This window comes from Natator depressus, chromosome 2 (assembly GCF_965152275.1).
Source record: "Natator depressus isolate rNatDep1 chromosome 2, rNatDep2.hap1, whole genome shotgun sequence".
NCBI lineage: Eukaryota > Metazoa > Chordata > Testudines > Cheloniidae > Natator > Natator depressus.
In genome coordinates, this window is record NC_134235.1 from 224,285,428 (window position 1) to 224,313,299 (window position 27,872).

General features: G+C 42.3%; 1 protein-coding gene across 2 annotated transcripts in view; it reads left to right on the forward strand.

Annotated features, from left to right (window-relative positions):
* The first annotated feature begins 375 nt into the window (after positions 1 to 375).
* The window catches only part of STAM (signal transducing adaptor molecule), a 78,881-nt gene continuing 51,384 nt past the window's right edge, over positions 376 to 27,872 (forward strand). For both annotated transcript variants that reach the window (XM_074946023.1, XM_074946024.1), the window contains exons 1-2: positions 376 to 528; positions 22,085 to 22,169. In XM_074946023.1, coding sequence (XP_074802124.1) covers positions 489 to 528; positions 22,085 to 22,169 — 125 coding nt within the window. In that variant the 5' untranslated portion in view covers positions 376 to 488. The remainder of the gene's footprint in view (positions 529 to 22,084; positions 22,170 to 27,872) is intronic.

Here is a 27,872-nt window from a genome sequence, read left to right on the forward strand (position 1 = left end):
CTGGAAGGCGCCCCTGCCTGGGCCACTTGCCAGCAGGTGCAAAGTCCCGGCTCCCACTTGCTCCAGTCTGACGGGGGGGTGTCAGTCATCGACTGTCAGGGGCATAGCTGCCCTGAGAGCGCCTGAGGGGCCTCCTCTGCTGGCTGACCCACCGCCCCATCCAGCGACCCATCCTGGGGAGGCAGGGGCAGTGAAAGCACCGAGGTTATCACACAGCGGGAGGGCAGAGCCCCTCCCAGCCCTTTGTGCCTGCGCTGAGGGGCGTCTTCGGGTCAGGCATTGGAGTGGGCATCCCTGTTTTTCCCGGCATGCTCTGCGAGCACGGAGGGGTGGCTCCTGAGCTATGCCCTGACAGGGAGGAGGAGCTGAGGCCGCCGCGGAGAGTCCCCTTCCCCCGCCCCTCCATCGCACTCGCACGCCACACACCGTACCCCGCCACCGGGAGGGGAGGGAGAGGCTGTTCCCCACCCCCAGCGCGCGGACTCGAGATGCCGCTCTTCGCCACCAACCCCTTTGACCAGGATGTGGGTAAGTGGCAGAGACACGAGCGGCCCCGGCCCGCCCCTGCTGCCGGGCGCCCAGCCCCTGCTGTCTGGTACCCAACGCTCTCGCCGCCTGCCCCCTGGCGTCGGGCACTCCCCACTCTGCTGTCCGTCTGTGCTGCCTGCCCCCGGGTCTGCCACCATCCGCCCTGGTGCGCCCCTTCCCCACGCTCTGAGTTGCCCCCCGCTCCTCGCCTCAAACTTGTTTTGCCAGCCCACCCCGCGCGAGCCCCTGCTGTTCACGGCTTTGTTTTCTGGGGGAGGGGCAGAGACAGCTGGGACCAAGGGGCAGGCACGAGGGTGGGCTGTGCTGAGCCTTGCTGGCAGTGCCGCTGCGCTCTCAGGGGCCGCACTCCGTCACGAGGGACAGAGACACGCACACAAAGGGGACGGAAATGCTCACTGGTGAGAGCGCTGTGGACAGCGAGGCGTTGGTATCTGCCTGACGTGACTCAAACAGCTCATCGGATGCATGTAGTGAGCTGTAGCTCGCGAAAGCTTATGCTCAAATAAATTTGTTCGTCTCTAAGGTGTCACAAGTCCTCCTTTTTCTTTTTCCAAAATGTAAAGTTACATATACATGATCTGAAGTTATTTTCTGCCTGCCCATTTGATTTTTTGTGTGGTTGGTTTCTTATCAGTGATTAGCTTCAAATTTTTCAGTACTATGTTACACAGGTAAGTTAACGTAAAGGCAGTTACACTTTTAAAGACAATGACAACTGTCAGTGATCTAGTTGCCATAAAGGTAGAGATCTCTGGTTCATCTTCTTTTGATAAGCAAGTAAAGCCACTCATGATCTAAAAAAACCTGTGCTATTAAATATGAAATATATTTCAGGGATCAAGTTTCTTCAGTACTCATCACTTTTTGTGTTTAGGACTTATAAACTACAAATTAATGATTCATTTTGTATATATTAGTATGACTTCAAAATTCAAGGCTCCCATTAACTCTCCCACTTCCCCAGACACCTCCACCTTATAATCGGTCAGCTTTCTGGGAACCACAAGCAAATGTTTCACAGACTGCGGTTTTAGAACTAGAGAACTGAATTATTGATTAATGAATCGGTACCTATATTGGTACTATTGTACTAACGGTTCAGTGTGAGCACAGTCGTCACATTATTTCAGGTGCGATTTTTGCCCCACATCCACAGAGGCACTATACTCCATCACTTCCTTTCTAGTACCTACTGGCACAGCATTGTCTTCTGGGAAGCTTTGAAAGGCCTTCTGGAATCAAGGGGGAATTATGGGAAAATGTAATATTTTGGAAGGCAGTACGGTGAGACCAGTTATTGTGTTTAGAAAATGAGCTTGGTGGGACACTACATACTCTCTGCAGATTTATATAACCAATAGCCTGAGAGACATGTTAAAAGTTCTCCCCCAGAAACCCTGGATTTTTCTGTCATGGCGCGTCCAAAGTTACAATTTGACACTATACTGACAAAGGGTTCTTGTCCATAATTCATTAATATTTGCCCTTTAAAGGACCAAGTTGGCTGAAAATGATTGTAATGTATATGGAAATGGTATTAAAGGCAGAACTGAATGGACAGAGAAACTTAGAAGTCGTACACAAGAAAAAAATATTGCAAACAGCCAATTTGAGTGAAAATTATTTATTTATGGGCAATAAAATATATGAAAGAACTAAAAATTCTTGCCCTGCTGGGATGTTTTATGCATCAATATTTTCTACAATTATCAGTCTAACAGATAATGTGCAATAAATTACCATGTCTATCTTTTGGTAGCAAGTATAGCAAGTATTACTCGACCCCATAATTTGTTTGTCATGGCAATACTAACCTTTTACTGTAGGCTGGACCATTTTGCTATTTTCCCTTAAGAGAAGTGTTTGTATACCAGCCTCACTGATACATTTAATGATAAATTATAAATTTAATACATTTGATGCATTTTTTCTATGCAAATACCTAAAATATTACTATTTTATTTGACAGCCAGTATATTTTTCTCAGCAACAGCACTGAGAAAAGAAAAACACAAACCTTTTTACTGGAATCCTCTTGTATATGACATTTGTTTCTTACATATTTTTAAGACAGTGACAGCTTATCTGGATTGGTATGAATTGATGTGATTATCTGTATAAATCAACATTTTATTTTCTTATTCAAATCTAGTGTTCATTTTGAACTATGTATTGCTCTTGGCACTCTAGTGCTTATTCCCTGAGTAAAATACATTTTTATTTCCCACTCTGACAGTCTACTTACAAAATCTCTCTCGTTGGACACATCATCATTGTGAATGACAGGTTCAGCAGCATTTTTGTGAGTGTTCTCACACTTCTGACACTTACACAAGTCTGTGCAGGAAAACCCAGCAGCAAGACAGGAATACCTCCCTGTTTGACTTTTCTCATGCCTGCAACATATTATCTGGTGCTGGACTTATGTCATCCAGGTGCTTGCTGGCAAGCTCCTTGTTTTCTAAATGCCATCCATCATCAACGGGAAGGAACATACATCCTGTTAACAAAAGAGTGCCTCATTATAGCAGCCTCGTTATTTGCCCGCTTGCTCTGTTGGTGTAGCGCAGGCGTTCTCAAACTTCATTACATTGTGATCCCCATCTGGCAACAAAAATTACTACATGACCCGAGGAAGGGAAACCGCAGCCTGACCGCACCCGAGCCCCACTGCTCCAGATTTGGGGGCAAAAGCCCAAGCTTCACGGGCTGGGGTGGTGGGGCTTGGGCTTCAGCCCCAGAGCTGTGAGTCTCGGGCTTTGGCCCCGGGCAGTGGGGCTTTGGCTCCAGGCCCCAGCAAGTCTAAGGCCAGCCCTGGCGACCCCATTAAAATGGGTTCACAACCGACTTTGGGGTCCTGACCCACAGTTTGAGAACCGCTGGTGTAGAGCATCTCATGTTTGTGGCATGCTCCTTTCAGGTAGTGAAGATGCTGCTAGGCAGCACACCTTGTGTCGGGCATGACTGACATACTGTGATGAAGTTTGGCCACACAGGTGACACACAAATTTACTTAAGCACAGGGAATCATCCAAAGCACAGGTCTTGGTGGTGGTGGGGGACTTCAACTACCAAGACTACTCATATACTTTAAGGCCAGAAGGGACCATCATAATCCTCTAACCTGACCTCCTATGCATTGCAGGCCACAGAACCTCACCCACCCACTCCTGTAATAGACCCATAACCTCTGGCTGCGTTACTGAAATGCTCAAATCATGATTTAAAGACTTTGAGTTACAGAGAATTCACTTTTGTCCACTAGTTTAACCTGCAAGTGACCCATACCCCATGCTGCAGAGAAGGGTGAAACCCCCCCCCAGGGTTTCTGCCAATCTGACCTGGGAGGAAATTCCTTTCCAACCCCAAACATGTTGATCAGTTAGACCCTGAGCATGTAGGCAAGACCCAGCAGCCAGACACCTGGGAAAGAATTCTCTGTAGTAACTCAGAGCCCTCCCCAGCTAGTGTCCCATCATCGGCCGTTGGAGATATTGCTAATAGCAGATGCAGATTGGCTGCATGCTGTTGTAGGCAGTCTCATCATACCTTCGTCTCCATAAACTTATCAAGCTCAGTCTTAAAGCCAGTTAGGTTTTTTGCCTCCACTACTCCGCTTGGAAGGCTGTTCCAGAACTTCACTCCTCTGATGGTCAAAAACCATCTTATTTCAAGCCTAAAGTTATCGATGGCCAGTTTATAGCCATTTGTTCTTGTGTCAACATTGGTGATTAACTTAAATAACTACTTTCCCTCCCTGGTATTTATCCATCTCATGTATGTATACAGAGCAATCATTTCTCTCCTCAACATTCTTTTGGTCAGGCTAAACAAGCCAAGCTCTTTGAGTTTCCTCTCAAAGGTAGGTTTTCCATTCCTCTGATCATCCTAGTAGCCCCTTCTCTGCACCTCTTCCAGGTTGAATTCATCTTTCTTAAACATGGAAGACCAGAATTGCACATAGTATTTCAGATGAGGTATCACCAGTGCCTTGTACAATGGAACTAACACTTCCCTGTCTCTCTACTGGAAATACCTCACATGATGTATCCTAGGACTGCATTAGCCTTTTACACAGTTGCATCACATTGACAGCTCATAGTCTTCCTGTGATCATCCAATACACCCTGGTCTTTCTCCTTCTTTGTCACTTCCAATTGATAAATCCCCATCTTATAGCAAAAGTTCTTCTTGTTAATCCCAAAGTGCATGACCTTGCACTTTGCACTATTAAATTTCGTCCCATCTCTATTACTCTAGTTTTCAAAGTCATCCAGATCTTCTTGTACGATATTCCAGTCCTCCTTCGTATTTGCAAAACCTCTCAATTTTGTGTAATCCACAGATTTTATTAACATACTCCACTTTTGTGCCAAAGTCATTAATAAAAATGTTAAATAAGATAGGTTCCAAGACCGATCCCTGAAGAGCTCTACTAGTAACCTCCATCCAGCCCGACAGTTCACCTTTCAGTACAACTTGTCTCCCCTTTAACCAGTTCCTTATCCACCTTTCAGTTCTCATATTAATCCCCATCTTCTCCAATTTAACAAATAATTTCCCATGTGGAACTGTATCAAATGCCTTACTGAAATCTCGGCAGACGTCTGTTGGGAAATAATACAGCAGGGCACAGACTATTCAGTAAGTTCTTGGAATGTACTAGAGACAATTTTTTATTACAGAAGGTGAAAATGCAATGTGGAGAGACTGTTCTAGATTTGATTCTGACAAAGAGGGAGAAACTGGTTGAAAATTTGAAGGTGGAAGGCAGCTTGGGTGAAAATGATCATGAAATGACAGCGTTCGTGATTCTAAGAAATGGTAGGAGGGAAAATAGCAGAATAAGGACAATAGACTTCAGGAAGGCAGACGTTTGCAAATTCAGGGAATTGGGAGGTAAGATCCCATGGAAAGCAAGTCTAAGGGAAAAAAACGAGCCGGAGAGTTGGCAGTTTTTAAAAATATATTAAGGGCACAAGAACCAACTATCCCAATGCGAAGGAAAGATAGAAAGTATGGTAAGCGACCACCCTGGTTAATGAAGATATCTTCAGTGACCTGAAATTCAAAAAGAGTCATACAAAAGTGGAAAATAGGTCAAATTACAAGGAATTAATATAAAAACAATAACACAAGCATATAGGAAAGAAATTAGAAAGGCTAAGGACAAAAACAGACCCTCCCCCCCACCAAAAAAAGCACGCCACCCCCAATTAAATTAGCTAGGGACGTAAAGGGTAACAAGAAAACATTTTACAAATATATTGGAAGCAAGAGGAAGACCAAGGACAGAGTAGGCCCATTACTTAACGGGGAGGGAAAGACAATAAGAGAAAACACAGCAGTGGCCAATGTATTAAAAGCCCCTTTTTTGTTTCAGTTTTCACCAAAAAGGTTAGTAGTGATTGAATGACTAACATAGCAAACATCAGTGTAAATGGGGTCTGAAACTAACTAGAGAAAGAACAAGTTAAGAATTATTTAGATAAGTTAGATGTCTGCAAATCAGCAAGGCCTGGTGAAATACATTCTAGAATACTTAAGGAGCTGGCTGAAGAGATCTTTGAGCCATTAGCAATTATCTTTGAGAACTCATGGAGGATGGAAGATATACCTGAGGGCCAGAAAGGGGCAAATATAGTACCTAGCTATAAAAAGCGGAATAAGGACAACCCAGGGAATTAGAGACCAGTCAGCTTAATTTTGGTACCTGGAAAGATAATGGAGCAAATAATAGGTCAGTTTGTAAACAATGAGAAGAAAATAAGGTGATAAGTAACAGCATGGATTTCTCAAGAACCAATCATGTCAAACCAACCTAATATCCTTCTTTGACAGGGTAATGGGCCTTTTGGACAGGGCAGGGGCGGCCAACCTGTGGCTCCGGAGCCACATGCAGCTCTTTAGAAGTTTGTATGCGGCTCCTTTTATAGGCACTGACTCTGGGGCTGGAGCTACAGGTACCAACTTTCCAGTGTGCCAGGTGGTGCTCACTGCTCAACCGTGGCTCTGCCACAGAACCTGCCCCCACTCCACCCATTCACGCTCTCTCCCCTGAGCCTGCCATGCCCTCGCTTCTCCCCCTCTCTCCCAGAGCCTTCTGCATGCCACGAAACAGCTGATCAGGAGGTGAAGTGAGGGAGGGGGAGGTGCTGATTGGCGGGGCTGCCAGTGGGCAGGAGGCGCTGGGAGGGGAACTGATGGGGGGCTGCTGATGTATTACTGTGGCTCTTTGGCAATGTACATTGGTAAATATTGGCTCCTTCTTGCGCTCAGGTTGGCCACCCCTGGGATAGGGGGAAGCAGCAGATATCTTGATTTTAGTAAGGCTTCTGATACTCTCTCACATGACCTTCTCACAACCAAACTAGGGAAATATAGTTTAGGCACACCTACTATAAGGTGGGAGAGGAGGGGAGACCACTGGTTGTAAAGCTCTGAGAGTATCAATGATTCACAGTCATGTTGAAAGGGCATACTGAGGGGGCTCCCTCAGGGAGCTGTCCTGGGTCTGATTCTTTTCAGTATCTTCATAAATGATTTGGGTAACGGCATAGAGGGTACACTAGTAAAGTCTGCAGACAATACCAAGCCAAGAGGGATTGCAGGCACTTAAGAAGACAGCATTAGAATTCAAAATGATCTTGACAAACTGGAGAAAAGGTCTGAAATAAATAGGATAAAATTCAGTAAGGATAAATACAAAATACTATGCTTAGGAAGGAATAATCAATTGTATAAATACAAAATGGAAATGGCTACTGAGGAAGGAGTACCGCAGAAAAAGGATCTAGAGGTTATAGTGGATCATAAACTAAATATGAATCAACAATGTATTGCTGTTGCAAAAAAAGCAAACATCATTCTGGATGTATTAGCAGGAGTGTTGTAAGCAAGACATGAGAATTAATTCTTCCACTCTACTCAGCACTGATAAGGTTTCAGCTGAAGTACTGCGTCCAGTTCTGAGTACCACATTTTGGGAGGGATGTGGATAAATTGGAGAAAGTCCAGAGGAGAGAAAAAAAATTAAAGGTCCAGAAAACATGGTTTATAAGGAAAGACTGAAACACCTGGGTTTGTTTAGTCTGTAAAAGGGACCGCTGAAAGGGGACATAAGACTTCAAGTACTGAAAAGGTTGTTGTAAAGAGAGGGTGATATACTATTCTTCTTACCCACCGAGGACAGGACAAGGTAGTAATGGGGTTAAATTGCAGCAAGTGAGATTTAGGTTAGACATTAGGAAAAACCTCCTAACTGCCATCACTGGAGGTTTTTAAGAACAAGTTAGACCAACACCTGTGGGGGATGGTCTAGAGATAATCCTTAGCCCTGCCTCAGTACAGAGGACTGGACACGATGACCTAATGAGGTCCCTTGCTGCCCTACATTTCTATGATTTAATCAGTTCTGATTCCCAAAGTGTGCAATATCTCTTGATAGAATCTAAATGCTCATTTTTTGATCTGTCTGTACCTGCACCACCAACAAATTCAGGAGTATGTTAACAGAAAAGGGTACTACTCAGTGCAGATGCAAGCCTTAATAAATCACTGTGGGAGATTCCTGTATGAGTACACAGGGTGGCTAGGCAAAGTGTATGATGCCAGAATTTAAGGAAACAAAATTCTGGACTTGTACAGTGCGGGACTCTATCCCAATGAAAAACATTGACATTTATGTCTTTATCCTTACTAATTTTCTGAAGGATCTTAATATCAATTTTTGCTCCATTCCTGAGAGATGCAGATTCAACTGTACATTTGGTATCTGCAAGACGGTAGTGGAGTGTGGTTTTGGGAGATTGAAAGCAAGATGGTGATATCGAACTTAGCATGACAGTTTGGTTACTAGTGCAGCAACTATATCGATGTGCTGCATTTTGCTTAATAGATGGATGCAAAAGTGAGGTCCTTAGTGAACAATAGAGTGAGGAGCCAGGAGTTTGGACAAGGTGTTGCACTTGAGGCTGCTAACTTAAATTAGCATAGCATACTAGTGTGCTTGCTGCCCAAACTACAACTGCTCTTTGCTCTAATGTATGTTGCTAGAGAAATTTCATGTTGTTTTGGTGGTTTTATGGCAAGGAGTTCTTAGAGGCTTTTTTACACTTGTGGTGGGATTTTACTATTGATGATCGCAGGCATTTATTTTTATCATGATTAAGTAATGACTTGTATTAGTTATGGTGAGTAAGTTTATGGATGAGTGAATTGATGATTTATTGACATTAAACAGTATGCTTGAAGTGTTAATTGTCCTTTTTCCAGAGTCTGATTTATAAACAAACATTCAGACCAGCTGCAGTTGCAAATCTAGATTATATATTCTCAATAAAAAGGCCAATAGAATGTTGTACTGTTTTACAAAGTACATTTATTGGGAAGTCATCCAGAAGTGTGTGTGTATGTAAATGTATATGTATGTATACATATATAATATATATGTGACTGCAAAGTTTTAGCTGGTAAGTTTTTGAATCTCCATTCAGGAATTGTAGCATTTGAACCTCCCCAGCTCCTTTCCTTCTCTTTATACTTTTTAGTGCTCTTTCTAGTTCCCACAATGAAAGATCCATCTTCATTCCTCTACCAAAGATTAACAATGGTAGAGAATGTGAACAGCATCAGACTGTAAGCTTGATCACACTGAACAATTATTGAAAATCGTTGGCACATGGATGCATCGACAGCTAAAGACAAGAATTAGCAGAAGTTGGTTTGGTTTCCACTCAGGAAATAGGCACAAGGAAGGCAGTTTTTGCCCTGAGGTTCATATATGAGTGTGCGATAGATGTGTAAAGGGAAATGTATATGTGCACTATAGATTTTAAGTAGGCATTTGATAAAATGGAGCTTGACAAGTTGATACATATTCCTGAAGAATGTAATATTGATTTCCGAGATCTGTAGCTAATAAAAAGCCAGACAGAAAGCAGCAGTGTGAACAAACTGAAATATCTGAGTATTGCAGCATCAATAAATCTGTACACCAGCATTGCATCCAATCTTCGTAGCTATTCAACGTATGCATAGAAGGTATGAGGGAAAGTTTAGAAGATGCCAAGTGGGGCAAACAGGTCAATGGCATATACATCAACAACATAAGATACGCTGATGACCTAGTTTGCATAGCTTTTAGTAGGGAAGAACTTTAGAAAATGCTTATTGCTGTGAATAATGCCAGCAAGAAACGTGAAATGACGATCAGTGTTAGGAAGATAAGTATGATAATAAGTAAACACAGAAGTGTACAAGATAGGTAGCACCTATTGTGGTCAGGTGGTGAAACAACTGTATAGTTCTTCCTATTTAAGGAGTTTAAATAATGTGGGACCAATGATATGTGAAGAAATCAAGAGAAGGATATAGCTTGCAGAAAATACATTCAACAACTTTCAAAGTCTTCTGTGAGGTTGAAAGAAAAATGTTCAAATTAGCTGGATAACCAAAAGTATGAATGATGAGGTGATGAGAAGGATGAATTTAAAAAAGAACACAATTACTTGAGACCCTAAGTAAGAGAATAACATCTTTCTGTGGACACATTGCTCACCAATCACAGAGTGACTCGATTCCACCACTCATGTTACCAGGCATGTTCACAGGCAAAGCAAGAAGAGAGAGGAGGAGAGGAGCCGCTACATTGGAAACATCACCAGATGGATTGGTAGCCACAGGAGAGTGGAAATTTTACACATCTGATGCAACCGCAAAAGATGATGTGATGGTTGACAACCTGCATATCAGAGATGTCACTTGAAGGTATATTGGGAGGGATGGAATGCATGGGACATGGATGCGGGACCTGGAGAGTAGGGTCCAGTAAATAGTATCATATTATGATTATTTGCAGGCATAGGAGCATGCTCTCGACTTGATTCTTCTGTCTGTTGAAATTTTAAAATTATAACTTTTTTTCATTTCCCTCTTGTTCAGAAATAGTGCTGCGTTGGCTCCCTGTTCTTCTGCCTGAATCAGTCCAGTGTTTGAATCTTGCCCCTTAATTTGTGTTTCTTATTCTCAGTATTCCTCTAATTTTTTCCAGTCATGTGTGGAATACATTTTGTTATGTGCACGAAGGTAATGTGCGGCTGTGCGCCACCAGCAGAAAGAAAAAAAACTAGATATAATATATATTTTTAAAAAGTTACCAATAGGGATAATTACTCCAGCCAGGACAAGTTAGGCATTTTAGAACTCACTACCCAAAGAATTAAATTTAAGTGTAAGAGAAATAAAAATTATGAAATGCATAGACCAGAAAAAAATTAAAATAAAACACTTCGAAGGAATAAAATTACAGAGAATATGTGTGCATTGCAGGAAGTACCAAGAAGTAACAACAACAACTCTGTGTGCATGTGTGTGAGTGAGACATAGACACTGTGTGTGCTGGCTGCTGGGGAAGTGGGAGATGCCCATCTGCTGTCTCTTTAAGGCACTCACTGAAAGCTCTCCTCTTCCTGAACCATGTCACCCCTCCCCCACTCTGCGGAGATGGGGTACATGGGAGGGGGGAAGGGGAGAGATTGTGTGTGTTTGTGTGTGTGTGTGAGAGAGGCAGAGATTGTGTGCTGTCTGCTGAGGAAGTTTCTGAGAGACCATGTGCTGTCTCTTTAAGGCACTCACTCACCCGAAGGCTCGTTCAGACCTCAGAGCTGCTGAGAGTCCTGAGCCCTGTCCCCTCTACCCTGCTCTGTGGAGATGGGGTACAGGGGCTCTGGGAGGGGAAGGGGGACACCCTGATATCAGCACCCTCCTTCCCATCACCCCCACGCTTTGCACAGCCAGCAGGAGGGTCCTGGGGGCAGCTGCAGGAGCAACATGGCTGCAAAGCAGCGGCGGGGGGGTGGGCACCTAAACACACGTGGCTCTGCTAATCAACTGCACAGCACTTGAATCTCTCCTGGGCGGCCGCCCAACCACGCAGCTTACAGGGAACACAGCCTATACTGTATGTTCAGTCCAAGTCCCCATTCATATCTTTATGTCCAGAAATAAGTCGTAATTGATTTTTTCTCTTACTGGAGCTCAGGCATGTAAGAGTTTCTGTCACTGCATCCTGACTGCTGGTCTCTTGTCTGTTTTGGAATGTCCTTGGTGCTGCAATGATCAATACAGTGACAGAGAAGAAATGATAGTTAACCACAGTGACAGTCCTAGAGTTCAATTTTGAATTCCAGTGCTTTCTTGCAAGACACTTACTCTGTGGACTAGAGTTGGTAAAGACATCTAATTAGAACAACATGGTGAATGGGTGTGCTAGATTATTGTGAAAATGGGGTTTAAAAAAGGTTAAAGGGATCTGTTAGTGGTCAGTGTAACTGGGTTAAATAAGGTTGTTTATTGAGACAAACAGGATCCTTGAAAAACATTTAGTTATGGAAGGAAGGAGAAACATTATTCAAAAGGTAGGAGAGAGGCTTATACTAGCGTATTTAATGTGGATGGTACCAACAGTCAGCTGCATGAGTAGATCGGTTGTGTGACCTTCTGTGGAGGTTGTTGGAAATATGTAGTGACCTATACTTTGATACCACAACTCCCACTTGCTTTACTGAAAGGTTTTTGGACATTGTTATGATAGTGCCCAGTGGCCCTCTGAGAATGGGACTCTATTGTGCTAGGCACCATACAAATACAGAGTAATACAGTCCTTGTCCCAAAATGCTTATACTTACATAGACAAGACAAAGGGAAAGGACACCATACAAGTATAGTGATAGTTTGCAAACACTTGGTACCAAAATGTTGTGAGATCTTATCTTTGTAGCCAATAGCCTGATGATGATTTCATAACAATGGCAGTACAGGGGATATGAGTAGCAGTGAAGAGGTGACATTGCTTTGACAGATAATTTGCAATCACAGAAGCAGAAGACAAACAAGTTGAATTCAAAAGTGACTTTGGATACTTTCTCTTTACTCCTCCATTTCCCACCCAAGACTTCAAAAGATTTATAATTACAACATCAGAGGCCTTTTTGGTGTCAAAATATCACAGTGGTTTATAGCAATGGCGGTATTCCCAGGTTGTCTTGAGTGTCAACTGCTGTTAAACTGAGATTAATTTAGATTTAATCTAATGAGGGAACTTGAGTTGTCTTAGCTGTAAACGTTTATAACTTTTTTGAAATGTGGAATAAGTGAAGACATTGTTTTAAGTGAGTTTAGTACAAATCATATCTTCTATACACAGAACCCATGCAGCATTAGCAGCTGCCCTCCAACCTGCTTTATATTGCCAATGTCTCTAAATTCTACCCCCCCCCCCCGCCCAAGTTATGGAGGTAATTCAGTCATTGGTGCTGTGTTGACTGAGATACCATCCTTGTTTTAAAATGACCAGTGATAGGGAGTCTACTCTGAACAACCACAATGTGGTGTTGGTCTGTAGTCTCTACTCATCGGAACAATTTAATTGAAGATGATTCTGTATTTCATTGCCAGTCCCTTGCTGTAAATATTTTGCAGGTTGGTTAGTGCTAGGAAAAAGAACTAGTGTGACTTTTATTAACAAGGGGTCTTCTAGAAATACTGGCAGACAATGCATATAATGATATCATCTGCAACCAGCATGCACCAAGATGTTTTCTTCTGTATATTCCTTGTGGCGGTATCCAGGATGAGGATATATAAGAAAGACCTCATTGCTGATATTTGATGCACTCTTTTACTGATAGTTCATTTGTTTCACCACTGGAAGTTCTGACTGTTGATGTTGTACCTACGTAGTTGGCTTGAACAAGCCGCACATAAAGTTTTGGTACCATTTTCTCCCTCATCCACCACCAGATGATTGCCCTTGGAACTCGATCAAAGACCTTGTCCACATGAATCAGCGCCAAGTGAATATTTTTCCTTTTCTCTCTTAATCTTTCCACTAGTTGCCTCAGTGTAACACCAGCATCTATTGTTGACTCTCCTCGCGTAAATCCATATTGTTTTGCGCTAATATCTACTTCACTTCTTAACGTCTTATCAATGACTCTGTCCCCCAGTTCCGTTGTATAACTCACCAGCTTTATACCTCCATAACTTGTACATTTGCCAGCACCACCTTTTCTCTTACATATTGCCAACAAGATACTTTTCCTTCACGCATTTGGTATCTTTTTCCCATCTCATGGTTGAAGAGGGATGTCAGCAGATGGATGCTTTCTTTTCCAAAGTTTCTCCAGGCATCAGTAAGGATTCCATCTGGGCCTAGGTCTTTTATTATTTTTCATTTCTTTTACAGCATTTGCCACTTCCATCTGATGTAATAGGCTCTACTACACCAATGTTCATTTTGAAGTCATAGATTCCAAGTCCAGAAGGGATCATTGTGATAATCTAGTCTGACCTCCTGTATAACACAGGCCATTAGAACTTCTCCCAAATACTTTCTAGGGCATATCTTTTAGAAAAAAAATTCAATTTTGATTTAAAAATGGCCAGTGATGGAGGATCCACCACAACCTTTGGTAAATTGTTCCAATGGTTAATTATTCTCACTGTTAAAAATTTATACCTTATTTCCCATATGAATTTATCTAGTTTCAGCTTCCAGCCAAAGGATTGTATTTATATCTTTCTCTTCTAGACTGACAAGCCCATTATTAAATATTTGTCACCCATCTAGATACTTACAGACTGTAATCAAGTCACCAGTTCTCTTTGTTAAGCTAAATAGATTGAGCTCTTTGAGTTGATTGCTGTAAGGCATGTTTTCTAATCCTTTAATCGTTCTTGTGGCTCTTCTCTGAGCCCTCTCCAGTTTATCAACAGCTTTCTTGAATTGTGAACATCAGAACTAGACACAGTATTCCAATGGTGGTTGCACCAATGCCAGATAGAGAGGTAAAATAACCTCTCTACTCCTATTTGGATTCCCCTGTTTATGCATCCCAGGGTTGTATTAGCTCTTTTGGCCAAAGAGAACTGGTGACTTGATTACAGTCTGTAAGTATCTCATAAATGCTCTCGATCAATTTACTCATTCCGGGATATCCTATGTGTCTGTAAGGATTGGCTTTTTAATACTGTGGTACGAACTTAATTATCCAAAATAAAATTATTGATCCCAGCATCTGGTAATTACATTTAAGATTCTCTAGATTATCAGAAACCTGTCTCCCTTGGCATTTGGGTAGTCAGTTTGTACTCTGTGATTTAAAAGTATTGTAACGGGTGTTTGTTTGCACTATGCATAAAAATGAAATGCCTTTATGTGCATGTTGAGCTTGGAGGCATCTGATAATTATTAAATCATACTTCCTTGTGAGGTGTTTTGGTGCTGAACATTTGAGTGGTTTTGGTTTTACGTGTTTGGGATTTATTTTTCATATATGTTGTCCCTCAGAAGGTTTGAAAACACTTGTCCAGTGTATAGGATATTGGTGCCTCTACTTTCTTCAAGATGTAATTATATGCATGAGATCCTGGATGGAGGGTTTTTTTGTTTTGTTTTTATCTTGGGTATGTTTAGCAGTGTGTTTGGGGAAGCTGGTGGTGATGGAAAGAGTAGGTTTAAATTGTCTATCCTTTTGCTTTTCTGACATTTTCCATGGTTTGCTTAGCCTTAATATTGAGGATTATGGAGTATATAATGGGAGTATAAATATATATAGTGCTTTTCAGAAGGATAAAAATACTAAACAAATACCCTGAAGAGTTGGCAGTCCAAAGACTCAATGATTTCTTTAACTGTGTGTGGATTTTTTCACTAATAACCTTAAGGGTGTCAAGTAGTTTTGGAAAAATGACTTTAAGGAGATAAGGGAGGATGTTTGGCACATGTTAATTAGGAGACTTCTAAAGAAGCAACAAAGTTGGGAATGGTAAAAGTCAGAACAAGAAGGAGAGAAGTTTGGGAAGACCATAGGGTGTATGAAGAGTTAATAAGGGCAATTGTACAGTGCTTTGAAAACGGGGAGAATCCTAAGCTGTATATGAAAGAAGAGTAAAATATGCGAGAAGATAGGAAACAGTGCTGTGGGGCAGTGTGGAGGAGAATGATACACAGACTGAGAGTCTCTTTTCTCATTTGTAAAAGAAATAGCGATAAGTATTTGTGACGTGTTTGTTGCAGTTTCAATATAGTGGTAATATGCATATCTCCAATCTGTACGAGTACATCTAATAACTGGTTGAATTAAGTGATGGAGGTATGTTTATGGTACAGTCTTTATAATCCTTTGAATTAGTTCCAAATGTAAGAGAGATACTGGCAGGCCAGGATTCATTTATGTCAGTTACCTTGTGTTAGGGTGCCATGTTTTATATTTGTAACATTGGCATTCAAATTACCATGCATTCGTGTTTTTGATTGGGCTTTGTCTTAAGTTTATAAAGACATTTTTACAATGGTACATTAGGTATTGAAGGAGATGATATGTTTTCTTATTTTTTTTCTTTTGTTGGCAGGAATAATGGAAATCTGTAGGAAATTCCTGGAGTGGGATTGACTTGTAGATTTCTAACAGGAATCAAATATTTTCTCTGAGGACATAGAATAGATTACTTTTCCTAAAAGCTTATATAAAGGGAGATTGTCAACTTGAAATCTCAGTGATAAAAATTGGATACTAATCTTGTCCTTGTGTGTTCCTGGCTGTTCCTTGTGTTACATTTCTCTCCCCTTTTGCTAAGATAAACAAGATAAAAAAATAGAGCAATATTTTCTCTAATCTTCCAACTGTAGGAATCTTAGGCGATGTCTATAACAGTAGCAGCTTTTTTTCCCCCCAGAAGGCTGATTTTTAGGTGGGCTGGTATAGTTTAATGGTCTGCCAGCATTTCTTAGTTTTGGGACTATAAAAGATTTTGGATATCAGTGTGGCACTGTCAGCCACAACTTATTCATTTTTTTTCATAATTTTGTTGAATGTGTACTTTAGAAGTTTGTCAACAGGCCTACAAGACATGTCAAATAAGTTTCTGTGTTGTTGTCTGAGACAGCACAGATCTTGGGTCCCTTCTTCTTACTTGATCTGACGGGCACAATGATGATCAGTTGCCATCCAGGATTTTTCTATATTCTCTTCCATTCCCATTTGATTCTTGCCTTGTGGGGTGCAGCATGCAGAAAAGTGACTTCCACAGCCACATCTCGCACTATTTTGTTTGTCCTTAGAATATTCTATCTGAGAGCATAATACAGCCCAAGAAGGCTAAATTAAAAGAGGTGGTGTCATAGGGTGGATTTAATTTAAATCAAATTGATTTAAATCACTAGTCAGGAAGACTCGATTTAATCATGGATTTCCACATAAAAGTGCGTTCTTGTTGGTTGTTATAACCTTAATACATATTCTTCACAACTCAGAGATAAATGTAGGTTTCATTTTTAGAAGGTACACACTATACATTTTTAAAGTGATTTATTTTGAAAACTTTTCAGATTAGTTTTACAGCTATATCACAAAATGAATGATTGTTTGGTTATTTCATTTACCAAAGGGAATTGAAGCAGATATTTATGAGGTCATTGGGAAGTGAACTATCTCCAATTCAACAGGTTAATCATTAATATTTGGAGGATTTTTTTGCCATGCTGTATTACGAGGAGAACATCACCAGCCATTTACATTGTTTTATTTAACTAAAACAACAACATTATGTATTCTGGATTTTTTTTCTTCAACAGCAAACATATAATATTTTTACAAAACAAGCATATGAATTTTTGAATTTAGTTAAACGTTCACGTTTTTTTAAAATCAGGTTTGTTTTTGTTAAAACTGTTTTTAACTAAAATAGTTAAATATTTAAAAAAAAACAACAAAAATTAAATAGACTATTTTAGCTAGGTCAACATGAGAAACTTAAAATATTGGCTTCTGCAGCTAACTCAGTCGTCTTCACCTTCATTTTCCTGTTTGTTCATAATCTGGAAAAGAAAAAGAAGCTTTTCTGCTTTTTCAGGTCTCAAATGATTTCTCAATTTGGAATGAATTGGTCCAAAGGAAGAAAATATTCTTTCTACACCAGCAGAAGAAGCTACTGCTGTTAAAAGTGAGATTATCACTTCAACAGTCTCCGAATCCAAGTGCTTAAGTGACTTCCACCAGTTCACTGGTGTGGCTTTCTTTAAAACATCATCAGCAAACATATTTCTTGGATGGTTCACCTGTAGGTCTGAAGTTTATTATAGTTGGCATTACGGAGGGATGATTGCTGAATGTCCATGTCATAGCCAACTCCTCTTTTTCAGCAGTTAAGATTTGACCCTGGTACCAAGTTTTGAGAATATTTGTAAGAAAATAAGCTGGAGATAGTGCTTGTCCCATTAATTTTTTTTTTTAATGCTTGTAATTTAACACTGTCATTGCATATTTCTCTTTTTAAGATCTCATTCAGTTCCTTCCAAATTTCAACAGTGTCTGCAATAAAACAGCGATTTCCCTGCATTTTGTTCAAGGCTACAGAAATAGGCTTCAGGGTACTCAGCATGCGTTCAACGTTTCTCTTAAGCCCAATGTTGAGAACTTAGGCTGTGACACAGCTATGGCACATCTATTTTTTCACGATTTAGTTCACAAACTGTCATCAGATTAGGCCAGTTCTTGATACAGTGCTCAAAACAGTCCACTACTGAGTTCCATCGCATGTCTTGTGGGAGAGTTAGCTTGGTTCATCCCACTTTTTTCTGAGAAGCTGCTGCAAAGTGGTTGTTACGGAAGTATTTTGCAATTTCAACACCATTAGCCTCTATTTCTGGAACACTGAAGTCTTTGGCTAGGAGGTGCGTCAAATGAGCACTGCAACCGTATATTATTAGCTTGGGACTCTCTTCTACATTTCTTCTCATCTTGGATACATTTTGCAGCATTGTCTATGACCAAGCTGCGTACTAAACATTTGAATTTTTTTTCAGTTTGTTATAGCTTTTACTGCTACTTCTTGTAAGTATTCTGATGTGTGTGCATTTCCTGATGTATTGTTTCTGTAAGAGACATTCCTTTCTTTTGTTGTCACACAAGCACATACAACAGGATCATTGTGGACATTGCTCCACCCATCAAGACTCAGGTTCACAATTTTACCCTCTAGACGTTTTGCACGCTGCTCAATTTCTCTTTCATACACTTTATCCAGCAATTTGCCTGCAACATCTGCTCTGTTGGGTGGACTGTATCCTGGTCTTACTGACTGAACCATGTTAATGAAGTGTGCATTCTCAATCATACGGAAAGGAGAGTTTGTTGCATGACCAAACCGGGCAATTTTTTCATCCATTACCTCTTTTTGTAATCTGCTGGTTCTTATCACAAACGTATCTATGGTTGTTTCTGGATGATGGAGATTTTTTTTTTCTTTTTGCTACAGGTGATATACTGTGGTTATGTGACATACATGATGTGACTGAAACACTATCATTGGCAGATAACTCTGAAACTATAGAAAATGATGGTGAACTTGAAGATGGATAGTCTTCAGTATCCTGTATGTTGAGGATGAATTCTCCTAAACAAAATAAGTCAATGCAGTTATTTAATTATTATTACCATGCTGATCATTTAGTATTACTCATTGCATTCACTGACACTCAGTACTACTTTAAAGGTTTCAGAGTAGCAGCCGTGTTAGTCTGTATTCGCAAAAAGAAAAGGAGTACTTGTGGCACCTTAGAGAGTGAGCTGTAGCTTATGAAAGCTTATGCTCAAATAAATTTGTTAGTCTCTAAGGTGCCACAAGTACTCCTTTTCTTTTTACTTTAAAGGTGAAATTGTAAAAGTAAGATCTGCCTATTTCAGCTATTTATTTTTTTATCACAACTGCATCTAAAATTATAGTACCATAGAGTAACAACTATATTTTTTGCTCAAACATGAGAATTCAAGAATAGTCCAGAAGGAAGACAGGAAGTTCTTAAGAAAGAAGTATGAAATAGAAAAGATTACCAGCCTGAAGATCCTGCATGTTCATACATGTTCCTTTCATCATCTTCGACTTCAGTGCAGCTTCCTCCTGAGAAGGAACACTTCTCATGATGTTGTTTCATTTGGACAACCAGGCATTGCATTTATTTGTTGCACTGTTTGCATTTTGCACACGTGCCTGTCTTACCCACAGGTGGAGGAACTTCATTAAAATATTCGCAAACTGGGTCTCTTTTATGGCCTGCTGTCATTATAGATTTTCCCTTCTAGTGAGAGAATAGTATGGTAGATCTCAAATCAATGAAGGCTACACTCAGAAAGATCTCAAGACTTCTGGAATATGCTCCTTAAACAGTTTCACTTTTCTTTCTACTGCCTGTCCCTCCCTTCTCACATTTATCTCCAGACTTCTTCTCCTTGTCCAGATCTATTCTGCCCCCAACAATCTTCTATTCATTGAACTTTTTGAAACGTTGCACTTTTAGAGAGAGGTAAGGGATTGACTCTGTGTACACAAATTTGCGGAGGGCCAGTAGGGTTGAGGTCTGTTATTTCTCACCTCTCTCTCTATTTATTTATTAAAAAACATTTTTGCTGTTAACAAGCATGTTATCCCTGGAGACACAAATCCACAGTTCTCAAACTGCAAAACTAAGCATCTCTGATGGTATCTTCTAGACTGAGCACTGAGTTCCATTGGGTAGATAGAAAGATTAACCTAAATAATCTATACAGAAGCCCCTGGAACTCCATTAAATCGGGTCCCTAATCCATGAACTAATGGAACTCGTTTACAAAACTTTTCTTAAACATTACATGAATATATTGTCTCATACTATAGAATTAGAATTTATAATCCCTATTCCATAATGAGATATCTTTGAGCTATAATGTATCTTAATTAAAACTATCTTTAGATAGGTTTTTTTCCTCAAAAAGCATTTTATCAAAAAAATCCGACAAAAAAAAATCCGTTTTTTTTTTTTTTAAATTTTTTAAAAAATCATTACTTTTTATTTACTCTGGGTGGTGACGGGACCCTCAGTTGTATTTCTTGCAATAGAGCTTTATTCGGGTGTGTTATTTTTTTCTTTAAGAAACTTTTGCTACCCTAGCAGAGTGAGACAACAACTGGCTTAGTCAGCTTGCATGCAGGACAGAGAAACTCACTTGCAGAAATTTAGGCCCACAGCTTTGGGCTCAAAGATGGATATTCTACGTGACTTTTGGGAGACAGGAGGTTTCACTGACACAGTCTCTCCTCTCTGTAGCCACTGAATTGCTGGAATAGATTAATGAGTCTTTCCCGGAAAAACTTTGCTTCCCTTCAGAAAATTATCTAGAAAGCCTCCCTGGGGCATGGGATTATTTGCTGAGGCAGCTATTAAATTAAAAGACCAGAAATAAAGTTGGATGAGGTAGGGCCAGGAAGGGGGAACCAAGAAACCCTCTCCTAGTCTACTCTTCTGTTCACAGAATCATGGAAACTGTGCCTTCCCTGACTGCAAGCTAGGTTTTTTTAGTGTCATCCAGTGGTGACATAAACTCCCTCAGGATTCAGATTGATTCCTCAATTCAGAATTAGAGGGAAAAACTCAGTTTCCTTGTTTCTCCTTTATGGTGTCATTATCCACCGGCCGCCCAAGCCTGAACGTGACCTGCTGTGGAGGGAGATGTTGATTTGTTGCTCCTGCTTGTCTGGCAGCTGAATCTGCTTCCTGCTTGCTCAGCCTCTTTGTTATTCCTCTCTGCTGCTGCTGCTGCTTGGTGGTGTGGCCTAATCAGAGAGATGGATAAACTGGGAGGAAAGAGAAGGCTGAGCTATTGGACTCCTGCCTGGCTATCATGGGATTAGCAGACTTCTGTGGCTGGAAAGAGGCCACTAAAGAAATCAGCCAGGGCAGAGCTGAGGTTGGGGAGCTAAAAGTTGGGGTGACTTTTCTCTTTTTTAACCTATCCTTGAACCCATTGTGGATCCATTGCAGTCTAATGGAGGCCACAACCTACAGATTGTGAAACTGCAGAAAACTATATTTACAAACAAGCATCAGGCAAGGACAAGACACAGCAGCATATTAGAATCATCGGACTGGAAGGGACCTCGAGAGGTCATCTAGTCCAGTCCCCTGCACCCATGGCAGGACTAAGTATTATCTAGACCATTCCTGACAGGTGTTTGTTTAACTTTGTCTTACTGAATATGTTGTGGCTGAATTGCTGAGGCACAAGGATGTATTGATGTGGCAAACAGTATACTAGTATCCTGGGAAGTGGTAGCCTTTGGAATTCATTTGCAGACCAAGAACTAAGAGTGCACAAAATTTTCTTGAAAGCTGATATATTTCTTTGAATATAAAAATAATTCTGAGTATTGTTTGAAATGCAAACAGAAAACATTAGCTTATTAATTCAAATACTAGGGCACCAAGTGAATGTTTGAATATTTTAATGTTTGATACAACAGTAAAAAATACATGTGTGTAAAATGCAAATTTGTAAGAACTCCTTCAAGAAATTAATTAAAAGCAGGGTGATATCAAACATTGGCATTTAACAGAAATCTTACAGCATTAAATCTTGGCAGTTCTATGTTAAACTTTCACATATATGAGAACAAGAAGTTTATTCTGGTCTATTTACTCTTTTTTTTTTTTTTTAACCAGAGAAAGCAACTAGTGAGATGAATACTGCAGAGGACTGGGGCCTCATCTTAGATATATGTGATAAAGTTGGACAGTCGCGCACAGGGTAAGTGTTATGAACTGGGAGGTTTTGCTTTTAAACTATGAATCTTTCATTTTTATCCTCGTAGATCACTCTTCATTATATTGATGTTGAGGGGGAGAGATGATGAAAATTTTGAGTTCAGACATTGTCTTGTCCTCTGTAGTTTAATTAACTTGGTTTAGAATGTACTTGCTATAGGAAGCAAAGGAGGGATATTTATTTTCACACACTATTTAAAAACCTGGGGTCTTGATTTAGGACTTGCATTTGTGCATACAGCAGTTACTTTAAGGGTATGTCTACACTACGAATTTAGGTCGAATTTATAGAAGTCGTTTTTTTAGAAATCGGTTTTATATGTTCGAGTGTGTGTGTCCCCACAGAAAGTGCTCTAAGTGCATTAAGTGCATTAGCTCAGCGGAGTGCTTGCACAGTACCGAGGCAAGCGTCGACTTCTGGAGTGTTGCACTGTGGGTAGCTATCCTACAGTTCCCGCAGTCTCCGCTGCCCATTGGAATTCTGGGTTGAGATCCCAATGCCTGATGGGGCTAAAACATTGTCTCGGGTGGTTCTGGGTACATATCGTCAGGCCCCCGTTCCCTCCCTCCCTCTGTGAAAGCAGCAGCAGACAATCGTTTTGCGCCTTTTTTCTTGAGTTACCTGTGCAGACGCCATACCACAGCAAGCGTGGAGCCCGCTCAGGTAACCGTCACCGTATGTCTCCTGGGTGCTGGCAGATGTGGTACTGCATTGCTACACAGCAGCAGCAACCCATTGCCTTGTGGCAGCAGACAGTACAATAGGACTGGTAGCCATCATCGTCATGTCTGAGGTGCTCCTGGCCACGTCGGCCAGGAGCGCCTGGGCAGACATGGGTGCAGGGACTACATTAGAAGTGACTTGACCAGGTCATTCTCTTTAGTCCTGCCGTCAGTCCTATTGAACCATGTTATGGTGAGCAGGCAGGCGATACGGATTGCTAGCAGTCCTATTGTACCATCTTCTGCCGAGCAGCCATGAGATGTGGATGGCTTGCAGTCCTTCTGCACCGTCTGCTGCCAGCCAAAGATGTAAAAGATAGATGGAGTGGATCAAAACAAGAAATAGACCAGATTTGTTTTGTGCTCATTTGCTTCCCCCTCTCCCCCGTCTAGGGGACTCATTCCTCTAGGTCACACTGCAGTCACTCACAGAGAAGGTGCAGCGAGGTAAATCTAGCCATGTATCACCAGAGGCCTGACCAACCTGCTTGTTCCAATAAGAACAATAATTTAGGTGCACCATTTCTTATTGGAACCCTCCGTGAAGTCCTGCCTGAAATACTCATTGATGTAAAGCCACCCCCTTTGTTGATTTTAATTCCCTGTAAGCCAACCCTGTAAGCCATGTCGTCAGTCGCCCCTCCCTCCATCAGAGCAACAGCAGACAATCGTTCCGCGCCTTTTTTCTGTGTGGACGCCATACCAAGGCAAGCATGGAGGCCGCTCAGCTCACTTTGGCAATTAGGAGCACATTAAACACCACACGTATTATCCAGCAGTATATGCAGCACAAGAACCTGGCAGAGCGATACCGGGCGAGGAGGCGACCTCAGCGCGGTCACGTGAGTGATCAGGACATGGACACAGATTTCTCTGAAAGCATGGGCCCTGCCAATGCATGCGTCATGGTGCTAATGGGGCAGGTTCATGCTGTGGAACGCCGATTCTGGGCTTGGGAAACAAGCACAGACTGGTGGGACCGCATAGTGTTGCAGGTCTGGGACGATTCCCAGTGGCTGCGAAACTTTCGCATGCGTAAGGGCACTTTCATGGAACTTTGTGACTTGCTTTCCCCTGCCCTGAAGCGCATGAATACCAAGATGAGAGCAGCCCTCACAGTCGAGAAGCGAGTGGCGATAGCCCTGTGGAAGCTTGCAATGCCAGACAGCTACCGGTCAGTTGGGAATCAATTTGGAGTGGGCAAATCTACTGTGGGGGCTGCTGTGATGCAAGTAGCCCACGCAATCAAAGATCTGCTGATATCAAGGGTAGTGACCCTGGGAAATGTGCAGGTCATAGTGGATGGCTTTGCTGCAATGAGATTCCCTAACTGTGGTGGGGCCATAGACGGAACCCATATCCCTATCTTGGCACCGGAGCACCAAGCCGGCGAGTACATAAACCGCAAGGGGTACTTTTCAATAGTGCTGCAAGCTCTGGTGGATCACAAGGGACGTTTCACCAACATCAACGTGGGATGGCTGGGAAAGGTACATGACACTCGCATCTTCAGGAACTCTGGTCTGTTTCAAAAGCTGCAGGAAGGGACTTTATTCCCAGACTGGAAAATAACTGTTGGGAATGTTGAAATGCCTATAGTTATCCTTGGGAACCCAGCCTACCCCTTAATGCCATGGCTCATGAAGCCGTACACAGGCAGCCTGGACAGTAGTCAGGAGCTGTTCAACTACAGGCTGAGCAAGTGCAGAATGGTGGTAGAATGTGCATTTGGACGTTTAAAGGCGCGCTGGCGCAGTTTACTGACTCGCTTAGACCTCAGCGAAACCAATATTCCCACTGTTATTACTGCTTGCTGTGCGCTCCACAATCTCTGTGAGAGTAAAGGGGAGACGTTTATGGCAGGGTGGGAGGTTGAGGCAAATCGCCTGGCTGCTGGTTACGTGCAGCCAGACACCAGGGCGGTTAGAAGAGCACAGGAGGGCGCGGTACGCATCAGAGAAGCTTTGAAAACCAGTTTCACGGCTGGCCAGGCTACGGTGTGAAAGTTCTGTTTGTTTCTCCTTGATGAAACCCCCCGCCCCTTGGTTCAGTCTACTTCCCTGTAAGCTAACCACCCTCCTCTCCTCCCTTCGATCACCGCTTGCAGAGGCAATAAAGTCATTGTTGCTTCACATTCATGCATTCTTTATTCATTCATCACACAAATAGGGGGATGACTACCAAGGTAGCCCAGGAGGGGTGGTGGAGGAGGGAAGGAAAATGCCACACAGCACTTTAAAAGTTTGCAACTTTAAAATTTATTGAATGCCAGCCTTCTGTTTTTTGGGCAATCCTCTGTGGCGGAGTGGCTGGTTGGCCGAAGGCCCCCCCACCGCGTTCTTGGGTGTCTGGGTGTGGAGGCTATGGAACTTGGGGAGGAGGGCGGTTGGTTACATAGGGGCTGTAGTGGCAGTCTGTGCTCCAGCTGCCTTTGCTGCAGCTCAGCCATACACTGGAGCATACTGGTTTGATCCTCCAGCAGCCTCAGCATTGAATCCTGCCTCCTCTCATCATGCTGCCGCCACCTTTCAGCTTCAGCCCTGTCTTCAGCCCGCCACTTACTCTCTTCAGCCCGCCACCTCTCCTCCTGGTCATTTTGTGCTTTCCTGCACTCTGACATTATTTGCCTCCACGCATTCGTCTGTGCTCTGTCAGTGTGGGAGGACAGCATGAGCTCAGAGAACATTTCATCATGAGTGCGTTTTTTTTTCTTTCTAATCTTCACTAGCCCCTGGGAAAGAGAAGATCCTGTGATCATTGAAACACATGCAGCTGGTGGAGGAAAAAAAGGGACAGCGGTATTTAAAAAGACACATTTTATAAAACAGTGGCTACAGTCTTTCAGGGTAAACCTTGCTGTTAACATTACATACATAGCACATGTGCTTTCGTTACAAGGTCGCATTTTGCCTCTCCCCACCGCGTGGCTATCCCCTCAACCCTCCCCCCTCCCCGTGGCTAACAGCGGGGAACATTTCTGTTCAGCCACAGACAAACAGCCTAGCAGGAATGGGCACCTCTGAGTGTCCCCTGAAGAAAAGCACCCTATTTCAACCAGGTGACCATGAATGATATCTCACTCTCCTGAGGATAACACAGAGAGATAAAGAACGGATGTTGTTTGAACGCCAGCAAACATACACTGCAATGCTTTGTTGTACAATGATTCCCGAGTACGTGTTACTGGCCTGGAGTGGTAAAGTGTCCTACCATCGAGGACGCAGTAAGGCTGCCCTCCCCAGAAACCTTTTGCAAAGGCTTTGGGAGTACATCCAGGAGATCCGCGAATGCCAGGGCAAATTAATCCTTTCACATGCTTGCTTTTAAACCATGTATAGTATTTTAAAAGGTACACTCACCGGAGGTCCCTTCTCCGCCTGCTGGGTCCAGGAGGCAGCCTTGGGTGGGTTCGGGGGGTACTGGCTCCAGGTCCAGGGTGAGAAACAGTTCCTGGCTGTCGGGAAAACCGGTTTCTCCGCTTGCTTGCTGTGAGCTATCTACAACCTCATCATCATCATCATCTTCTTCGCCCCCAAAACCTGCTTCCGTGTTGCCTCCATCTCCATTGAAGGAGTCAAACAACGCGGCTGGGGTAGTGGTGGCTGAACCCCCTAAAATGGCATGCAGCTCATCATAGAAGCGGCATGTTTGGAGCTCTGACCCGGAGCGGCCGTTCGCCTCTCTGGTTTTCTGGTAGGCTTGCCTCAGCTCCTTAAGTTTCACGCAGCACTGCTTTGGGTCCCTGTTATGGCCTCTGTCCTTCATGCCCTGGGAGATTTTGACAAAGGTTTTGGCATTTCGAAAACTGGAACGGAGTTCTGATAGCACGGATTCCTCTCCCCATACAGCGATCAGATCCCGTACCTCCCGTTCAGTCCATGCTGGAGCTCTTTTGCGATTCTGGGACTCCATCATGGTCACCTCTGCTGATGAGCTCTGCATGGTCACCTCTGCTGATGAGCTCTGCATGGTCACCTGCAGCTTGCCACGCTGGCCAAACAAGAAATGAGATTCAAAAGTTCACGGTTCTTTTCCTGTCTACCTGGCCAGTGCATCTGAGTTGAGAGTGCTGTCCAGAGCGGTCACAATGGAGCACTCTGGGATAGCTCCCGGAGGCCAATACCGTCGAATTGTGTCCACAGTACCCCAAATTCGACCCGGCAAGGCTGATTTAAGCACTAATCCACTTGTCGGGGTGGAGTAAGGAAATCGATTTCAAGAGCCCTTTAAGTCGAAATGAAGGGCTTCATCGTGTGGACGGGTGCAGGTTTACATTGATTTAATGCTGCTAAATTCGACCTAAAGTCCTAGTGTAGACCAGGGCTAAGTGTGAGAGAACAGGAGGTTTGATGTGTGTTTTAAACACTGTCATCATGAATCCAGTATGAAGTATATAGCATTCTAAATGTGATAAATGGTCATCTTGAATAGGTGATTAATAATTAAATTATACACGTGTTAGTATAGGCTGTTCAATCTACTTTCCCAATACACAGTAGCTGAATTTCCTCTCAGATATGTTTTATTCAGGGATCTACTATCAAGATGAAAAGCTGGATCCAAATCTGAGATGGTTTTTGTGGAGGGAAATCATGCCTCACCAATCTACTAGAATTCTTTGAGGAGATCAACAGGCATGTCGCCAAGGGTGATCCAGTGTACTTAGATTTTCAGAAAGCTTTTGACAAGGTCCCTCCCCAAAGGCTCTTAAGCAAAGTTAGCTGCCACTGGATAAGAGGGAAGGTCCTCTCATGGATTGGTAACTGGTTAAAAGATAGGAAACAAAGGGTAGGAATAAATGGTCAAGTTTTCAGAATGGAGAGAGGTATATAGTGGTGTCGTCCAGGGATCTGAATTGCGACCAGTCCTATTTAACATATTCATAAATGATCTGGAAAAAGGGGTAAACAGTGAGGTGGCAAAATATGCAGATGATACAAAACTACTAAAGATAGTTAAGTCC